The following is a 9,598-nucleotide window of genomic DNA, read 5'->3' on the forward strand; positions in this document are numbered from 1 at the left end:
GCAGGCTATGAGATGGAGTTTAGCATGCAGGATATGTATTAGGAAGTGCCCTTGAAAGACAACTATCACATGTTCTCACTCATGTGGGAGATAAACAAAAGTGGATCTCATGAAGATAGAGAATAGGTTAGTCATGATGAGAGGCTAGGAAGAATAGCGGGGAGGAGGGAGTAAAAAGGGACCGATTAATAGGTACAGAGTTAGAACAAATAAGATCTCATGTTCAACAGATCAGTAGGTTGACCATGGTTAACAACAATCTATTGTACACTTCAAAATAGCTGAAAGAGAATAATTAGAATGTTCCTAGCATAAAGATAAATATTTAAGGTGATTAATTCCCTGTTACTCTAATTGGACATTTACACATATGAATGCATTAAAATATCACATGTACCCCCAAAATATGTACATCCATTACATATTAATTTTTTGTAAGTGCCCTTGGGATTACCACCTGTGGACGTGAGAAGGAAGCAGGAGTGGAGCGGGCAGAGGAAGAAATCAAACTGTGACATGGCCCAAGGCTATCTTTGCCCAAAGCCATTACGAAGCTCTAGAACTGAAACAGTCCCTCAGAATACTCTTGAATTGGTCCAAGACGGCCAAACCTTTATACTTTCACATCAATCAGTTATTGGATATGGGCAATACTGGGAAGGCGCAAGACCTTGGGAAAGGCAGCTCTCTAGCTGAAATAATCCTTTAAGAGACTGGCAGCTGAAGGCTGTCTACTAACAGTTCTCCTAGCATTGGGGAAACAAGTCTTTCATTGAAGGAAAGTGTATATGGCACATCAGTGTTTGCCACAGCTAACTCAACCAAAATAAAAGGGAAAACTTTTTTTCAGCCACTACAGAAAGAAACATCTATAGGCTTGAAGCTGTTGAAGATGAGAATAATTCAAGAAAGTATGCTGACATGCCTGTTAGGCAACTGTTCAATTCAGCATGGAAGGACTCTGTGGACCTGCTCCCTACAGCATCCACAAGAGCCCATTTCCCAAACATTACTGTGGAGGTAAAACCCATGGAGATCCCCTAGCTACAACAACTATAAAGGAGGTCTTACCTACCACACTCCTCTCTTTTTCTTCTAACCTCTCCGAAATCCTAAAGATGGGTTAATCACATCCATGACAGTGGCAAGGATGGAGAGATAAACTAACCTAACTACTGCTACATCATATTCAGGGGGAGTTGTACCAAAGGAAAGTAAAAATTTACCTCAAATCAATTACAGATGAAGCATTCAGTCAAACACTAAGAACAATTTACACGTTATTAATACAAGTTGACAACGGGAAAAAAAACTTCTCTAAAATTAAAAAGAATTAGAAATTAAGTACAGCAATCTAAGGAAGTACTCTTAGGAAATAGAACAAAAACAGGAAGTAATATTTAAAAATTATTGTTTTATCGGTGAGATGATAGGCTAGTATAATAACATGAAAAATGAGCAATTTGAAAACAAAGTATAAAGAGTAAAGCCTGAGAATTACAAAACGGGTACTTTCAAATAAGCAGAATTTAAAGGAATTTTTCCTGAGACTACATACAGCTGTAAGACAAAGAGACAAAAAGTTATTCAAAAAATGATAAATGACATTGAGGATTTCAGAATTTGTGTAACAAAAGTAACAGCAGGAAAAGATCTGAGCCAATAAGACAGAAGTACTAAATAAAGAAAAGATCCATGAAAATTAACATAAATTTAAGATAACCAATTTCAGTCCAAAATCCTTGTCCACTGTATTAAGAATAGTGTTAATGAAAGACAATCAACTCCTAGACCTGCTGTGGGGAAACTCTTCACACAAAGGGATTGTCTTATAAAACTTGCTAAAGGTTATTTGGTCGTGGTGGTGGTTGTTTTGCTATAAAATAATCAAACAGTCTCATTTTTAGAGGCAACAATAAAAAGTTAAGAAAATGGGCCGGGCATGGTGGCTCATGCCTGTGATCCCAACACTTTGGAAGGCCAAGGCAGGCGGATCGCCTCGCTTTCCCAAAGTGCTGGGATTACAGGCGTGAGCCATGGGGTCAGAAGTTTGAGACCAGCCTGACCAACATAGTGAAACCCCGCCTCTACAAAAAATACAAAAATTAGCCAGGGTGGTGGTAGGTGCCTGAAATGCCAGCTACTTGGGAGGCTGAGGCAGAAGAATAGCTTGAATCTGGGAGAGGCTGCAGTGAGCGGAGATGGTGCCACTGAATTCCCCTGAGTGACAGAGCGAGATTCCATACCACCAACAACAAACTTTGTGAAAGAAAAGGAAAGTGAACCTGAAGTTCAACGGTCAAATTTTTAGTCCCCATATTCTAAATTGGCAAGGAAAAGCCAAATCAAAATATACAAAGGTAAAAATATATATGAAAAGTGAGAAAACATTAAAGCCAAACAAGAATGACCCAGAATCAATTAAAAAAAGGGAAGCGAGAGTATAACAATAAGTGGGTCAGAAATAAAAGCGGTAAAAAACTACAGTTAATTACAGTTGCTGAAAATGAAAATATCTTTGTTAAATTTAACTCAATGGGTAAGGGAAAAAACGGCATGAATGAAATAAAATGTATACTTTTTAAAAGGCAGAGACGAGCATAACAAAGGTTTTATTCTTGACAATAAGGAACTTCTAAATTACAAAAAAAAAAAGGAAAGAAAAGCAGCATAGTGAACAGAAAACAAAATATAAGGAAAAAATATGATTTCAAGATAATAGTACAAAACCTTGACCATATATAAAGTACATATATCAAAAACAGAAAAAAGAAACTGACAAAATTAGAATCAGAATTTGCCAGATAAAGTAGATTTTTTAAAAAATGAGACAAGAACTTGAATAACGTAAATAAAATATAAGCTAGATTTAGTGATGAACAAAGTACTCAATTCTATGCCAAAGAATTCTACATTTGTAAATGCTAACAGCCTACCTATATAAACTGATGACAGAACACAAATAAAATTTCAAGGTATTCACCAAAGAATAAATCATACAACCAAATTCCCTGATCAGAATGTCATGAAATTCAAAAATAATGACAGTAAGAACAAAAGCACCATCTGAAAATGAAAACAATATTATTATGCAATTCAAAGAAGTTGAAATGGAAATTACAAATGATTGAAAACATAAATAAAATGTGGTAAATTAAAATCATTGAGATGCTGCCAAAGCCAAACTCAGAAGAAAACCCAAAGCCTTATAATAATAAAGAAAAAGCAATGCAAATTGTCTAAAGATATACCACAAAAATCTAAAAAAATAAAATGAGCCAAAAGTTGGGGGGAAAAAAAAAAGAAACTAAAGAATTAGAAAAATTAAATAATCTCACTACAACCAATAAAACTATAAATAGATGTTTATAAAGAACCCCAAATAATGCCTCTGTCAAGTATATATAAAAGAATGTGTAACATTCTAATAAGAAAAAGTCAGCTACGTGCAGTAGCTCACACTTGTAAACCCAGCTTCTTGGGGGCTGAGGTGAGAGGATCACCAACATTCCAAAATAAAGATTCAAGATGCTCAGAGTCTAAAACATTGGAAACGTTATTACATAATCTTAAAGACCATTAAACCCTAATAGCAGAACAATATATTAACAAAATATGTAAAACAGGAAAAAAAATTCACAAAATACTTATTCATTTAAATGAATGCCAAAATCTTACTAAACATTAGCCAACCAAATCTAGCAGTATCTTAATGTACAATGGCCGAGCAGAATTTAGTTCTTGAAAGTACAATGAATAAATGAAAAAACAAAGATAATTATTTCTAAAGATATTAAAGGGCTATCTGATAAAATTCAACATCTACTCCTGATCAAAATTTAGCAAAATGTGAACAGCAGGAAATTTCCATAATCTAATATACTATACCCACAGAAACCCATTAAAAATCATATTTAATTGAAGTTAAATATGATCCCACCCAATTAAGGGATAAAACAAACATTTCAATAATTCCTACTATACTTCCTTTGTTTTTTTTGAGACGGAGTCTCACTCTGTCACCCAGGCTGGAGTGCAGTGGCACAACCTTGGCTCACTGCAACCTCCACCTCCCAGGTTCAAGCAATCCTCCTGCCTCAGCCTCCGGAGTAGCTGGGATTATAGGCATGCACCACCACGCCTGGCTAACTTTTTTGTATTTTTAGTAAAGATGGTGTTTCGCCATATTGGCCTGGCTGGTCTTGAACTCCTGACCTTGTGATCCGCCTGCCTCAGCCTCCCAAAGTGCTAGGATTACAGGCATATGCCACCGTGCCCAGTCTTTATACTTTCTAACATTGTTACAAAGGTTCTGGATTAAGGTTGTCTACAATCTTTAAAAAAAAAAAAAGCCTGAAATGGGAAAAAAGGAACATTTTCTAATTTAAAATATGAAAATGGTGAAAAAGAAAACTTCCTGGGAAAGTAATATTATGAATAAACTTAATTTTTTTTTTAACAGGAAAGGACAAACTGATTAAAGAAACTGAAAATCCATTTAAGAAACAGACTTACGTATTTATGCAAATTTATTACACAACAACAACACCATTTCAAGAAAAAGCTACATTGTAATTCACCACGTTACTGGGTCAATTGGTTTTGTATTGGGGGAAATATCAAGTTAGAAATCTATAATTCACACAAAAATTAAATCCAGTTAGATCTAAATCTAAGAAAAAAATTACAGAAGTTCTAAACGATTGAACATTTTTATGTAACTGTGAAATTGGGAAAGCTGTCTTAACTATAATAAAACCCACAAAATGAACAAGTCTCAATACATACGTATTTAAAATTCTCATATGTAACAAAAGAGCTTATATAATATTTGAAGAAATGTCAGACTGTAGAAAATACTACAACATATACAACACAGAATTAATATCCTTATGATATATAAAAAGGTCTTAGAAATAAGTGAGAAAAAATGCACAGAGTATAAACTGGCAATCCATAGAAGAATTATAGAAGGAAAAAAATAGCTAACATCCCTAATACTGCAGGAAATGCAAAGTATAATATGAAACAATGGTTATTAAATTATAAAACCCTGAAGATACTGATAAAAGACAATATTGGCAAAGGAATGGAGAAAAAGGACTCCAGGAAGAAGACTGCCGGAATAAGAATGGTGAGGATAATTATTATTATGATTATTTAATTAATTTATTTTTTTTGAGATGGAGTTTCACTTTTGTTGCCCAGGCTGGAGTGCAATGGCACGATCTCGGCTCACAACAACTTCTGCCCCCCAGGTTCAAGCGATTCTCCGGCCTCAGCCTCCCGAATAGCTGGGATTACAGGCAGGCGCCACCATGTCTGGCTAATTTTGTAATTTTAGTAGAGATGGGGTTTCTCCGTGATGGTTAGGCTGGTCTCAAATTGTCAACCTCAGGTGATCCGCCTGCCTCGACCTTTCAAAGTGCTGGGATTACAGGCGTGAGCTGCCGTGCCCGGCCTGGTAAGGATAATTTGATGATACATCCTTAACAGAAGACTAATTTAGACATTAAAAAGAATTACATATATGGATAAGGGACGCTACCCAAGTATATGAAGTTTAAAAAGATAGGCTGGGCATGATGGCTCACGCCTGTAATCCCAACACTTTGGGAGGCTGAGGCAGGCGGATCACTTCAGGCCAGGGGTTTGAGACCAGCCTGGGCCAACATGGTGAAACCCTGTCTCTACTAAAAATACAAAAAAATTAGCCAGGCATGGTGGTGGGTGCCTGTAGTCCCAACTACTCAGGAGGCTGAGGTGGGAAAATTGAGGGAACCCGGGAGGCAGAGGTTGCAGTGAGCCCAGATCGTGCCACTGCACTCCTGCCTGGGTAACGGAGTGAGACTCTATCTCTCAATAAATAAATAAATAAATAAGTCAAAGAATATATTATATATACTCACATGTTCTATATGTGTAGCAAATACATGTGTAAAGGCACAGAACAGAAGTTTGGAAAAGTACACATTAAACTGCCAGAGTGATTAGTAACAAAGAATAGAATTCAAGGGGAGAGATTTGTTTTTTCAACTCTGTTCTTTTGGACTTCCTCAAGATATGAGTGAAAAGAAATACAGTCATACATCACTTAATGATCGGGATACATTCGGAGAAATCCATTAGGTGATTTCATCATAGTATGAACACCATAGAGTGTACTTGCATAAACCTACATGGTATAGTCTACTCCACACCTAGGCTGTATGTTATAGCCTATTGCTCCTAGGCTACAAATCTGTAGCTGAATTACTGTACTGAATACTGTCCTGAATATTACTGTACTGAATACTCTAGGATAGAGTAACACAATAGTAAGTATTGTGTACCTGAACATATCCAACAGTAGTAAAGTAGTAAAGATACAGTAAAAATATAATATTATAATCTTATGGGACCACTGTTGCATATGCAGCCCATCATTGACTGAAACTTTGTCAGATGGCACATAACTATATTAAAAATTTGCCTTTTATTATTTTCTGTAACATTTGTGATCATATACACACGTAACTGTAGATACGCATATGTACTCATATGTACATGTATGTATGTATTATATTCCATATACAAACATGTTTACTTTGCAATCCTCTAGTTCTATAATGACCATCTATGGCTTTTACTATCAGAAAAATAATTCAAAAGTGATTTGCCTTTGGGGTTCAAAAAGAAACTCAGTGACTTATTTAGGTACACTGGGGGGGGGTGGGGAAAGGAGAGAAAAAGGGGGAAGAAGAAGAAAGAAAAAGCGGGGGAGGGGGAGGAGGCAGCAGTGGAAAAGGAGAGAGCAAACCTACCCGAATGATAAATCTGATTGCTGCACATCCAGAAGTTGCCATGACTTTTGCACTATTGGGGACAAGATTAAAAAGTGTAGGTACAATGGCTTCAGCGCCATGATCAAACTTGTTTCCCAAAACTGTTGAAAGATGGCTACAAAGGAAGACAAAAAGTATTTTTTTAATAGTTTAACATTAAATATAGATAGAACCATGTAATTTTAAAATACTCTTTTACTGAATTAACCTAGGAATTTGTATTTTAATCAGTTGTAATGGCAGAAAAACAGAAGAAAGATAGGGAAACCTAGATACTACATATTTCCTTCTTTTCCCCATTCTTTAACTGGCTAGTCCAAAGTTGAAATCTGGCATTTTCCTCATCTCTTTGCAATAGCACTTGCAGAAGTCATTTGATTTCAGAATTTATTAACTCTAAGGACACATCAGGTGAAATAATCAGCTCTGATGGTTCTGACCTTTGGTCTTGATCCAGGAGATATTTCCATTTTGATGATCTATTATGAATCTTAAATTCAGCATATTTTTACAAACAAGTTCAAAATCTTACTCAAATCAGTGCTCCTCAAGATGTTCTTTATTTCTATTAATAGTATCACCCCTTTTTAAGGCATAAATACTCCCTTACTTCTTTGGAGTAGGATTTCCAAATCCGCAGTCAAAAATACAACTCTACCGTATCTTATTGGGTGATCTTTAGGACACCTGACTTCTCTTTCCAATTGTGTAGTTAAACAACTAAATCAGCCTTTAATTGCATGATTTTAGTTAAAACACTTAGGAGAGATACGGTAACCACTCAAAGTGCCAACAATTTTGCAATACTGGTTAATTTTTATATATTTATATCTTACTGAAAATACATGGTTGGGATAGAGTTAGCTCCAATAATTCAGGTTCTTGATTCCAGGAGCTCAGATTTAGACCTATGTACATTTATGTACACAGACCTATGCTGTTACAGTATTAGTTTTCTAATGTCTGAACTCACAGGCAAAAAGGATCCTCAAATGAAAAGCAAGGAGGTGTGGATATGTTTGGATGTTGTCTTCCTTTAAAGAGTATGAGTTTTACTTTGCTAGGCAGGTAATGTACTTGAGAATCAGCTTGATCTTTATAAGCTTGTTGGGAGAGGCAGAGTCTAGAGTTGCCTTACTTTAGAACTGGTTTAGTACTATTCCTAGGCAATGGCTTTTCTGGGGTTTCTACTGACTGCCTTGGGTGTTCACCAAGGTTTTTCCATTCTGATTGGTCAGATCTTAAACCTCTCCTATCCCTATGTAAGCTCTGGGAATTGTTTACCTTATAGCTCCCAGGCATTAGTTCTCTTCCTTCCTCAGAGAGTTGTACCTTTCACATGGCCAGGGAAGTATACATCTAGACTCATGGATTCCCATATTATGATCTCTGTAGCTCTTTGTGTGTGTGTGTGTGTGTGTGAGAATCTCCCCATCTTCTCTCCAGTATTCTGTACTGCCAATTTTGACCACTTCAGCCTCTGAAACTCTAGTCTCTGTTTCCTCACCTCAGTGCCTTGCTCTGCGTAGGTTCCCCCTTCCTTCCCCAGAGTGCCTCCAGGTCAAAACTCATACTGTTTAACATCACTTGCATCTTTTCAGAATTCCATTCCTACCCTGTCTGCTGTCTGTTATCTGGAAACAGATGTTTCACATATATTGTCCAGTTTTCTGCAAGAGAGCTAGTCATGTTTTAAGTGTACTTTTCATGGTTACATTTTATGGATTTTTGTATTAATTTGGGTTTTCTTTGCTAGTTGGAGATATTGGGTCATTCTGGTATACTGGGACTTGTATCTTGCAACTTTGCCAAAGTCCTTTTATTATAATAATTTATCTGTAGATTCTCTTGCAGTTTTCTGCATGGATAGTTATATCGTCTGTTAATAATGGCAATTCTGTTCCTTTTCTTGCAATCCTTATATTGCCTTTTCTTTCTTCATTTCCGACTAGAATATATAATACAATCCTGATTAGAAATATTGCTAGTAGGCACTTTTGTGTTCCCTATCTTCAAAGGAACGCATATGCAACAACACTGCTTAGGTCAATAGTAATAAATAGAATTTAAGTTCTACCATCCTTGTATTGTGGAAGACTACAAACTTAAAGTTTAGATTTTGCTAAGTTAATGATGCATGTTGCAATGCCAGAATAACTGCTAAAATATCAGAAATTGAGTATTTAATATCCAAATTAGTAGTGAGAAAAGTGAATATAGCCAGTTTCCAGACCCATTCATTTTCATCTTATACTTGAAGAATTAATGATAAAAACATCCACCAGTAGGCTTTAGATATTTTAAATATCTCTATACCAACCTTAAAATGTTGGTATAAAGAGCTGTTAAGGAATTGTTTTTTAATCATACAGATTGAATCCTTATGTATAACAAAAATGATTTTTGGATCACATAGTTTTTTGGCTATCTTGCTACTGCTTGACTTAATGAGCACTGAATCAGTGAGTACTAAATTCATTCATAAAAAACACTTATCATAAAAGGAATATACTTACGCTACAGTAATACAAGCTTCTCTAACCACCTGGGATCTAAGATCCTTAGCTGAAAGTTTAAGTGCTCCATCCAACAAGCGTAAATGTTGAAAAAAGCAATCATACTGTGCAGCTCCAGCAACAAGCAGTGATCGGATTTTCTTCAGCTGAAATAAAGAATTTTCATTATTGACAAAAAAGGTGGAAGTGCAAAAAAAAAAAAAAAAACTACCTAAACTACATTATTCAAACAAAAACTTTCTAAAAAATGAAACATAT

The 9,598-nt window shown here is 35.8% G+C and overlaps 1 protein-coding gene across 6 annotated transcripts in view; it reads right to left on the reverse strand.

Annotated features, from left to right (window-relative positions):
• Window positions 1-9,598, reverse strand: part of CLASP2 (cytoplasmic linker associated protein 2) — a 201,708-nt gene that overhangs the window by 120,340 nt on the left and 71,770 nt on the right. For all 6 annotated transcript variants that reach the window (XM_011961558.1, XM_011961562.1, XM_011961564.1 and 3 more), the window contains 2 exons: window positions 9,341-9,486; window positions 6,804-6,939 (listed from right to left, as the gene is read on the reverse strand). In XM_011961558.1, the coding sequence (XP_011816948.1) occupies window positions 6,804-6,939; window positions 9,341-9,486 (282 nt within the window). The remainder of the gene's footprint in view (window positions 1-6,803; window positions 6,940-9,340; window positions 9,487-9,598) is intronic.

The sequence above is a fragment of the Colobus angolensis genome, unplaced genomic scaffold (assembly GCF_000951035.1).
Source record: "Colobus angolensis palliatus isolate OR3802 unplaced genomic scaffold, Cang.pa_1.0 Scaffold56, whole genome shotgun sequence".
NCBI classification, from domain to species: Eukaryota; Metazoa; Chordata; class Mammalia; order Primates; family Cercopithecidae; genus Colobus; species Colobus angolensis.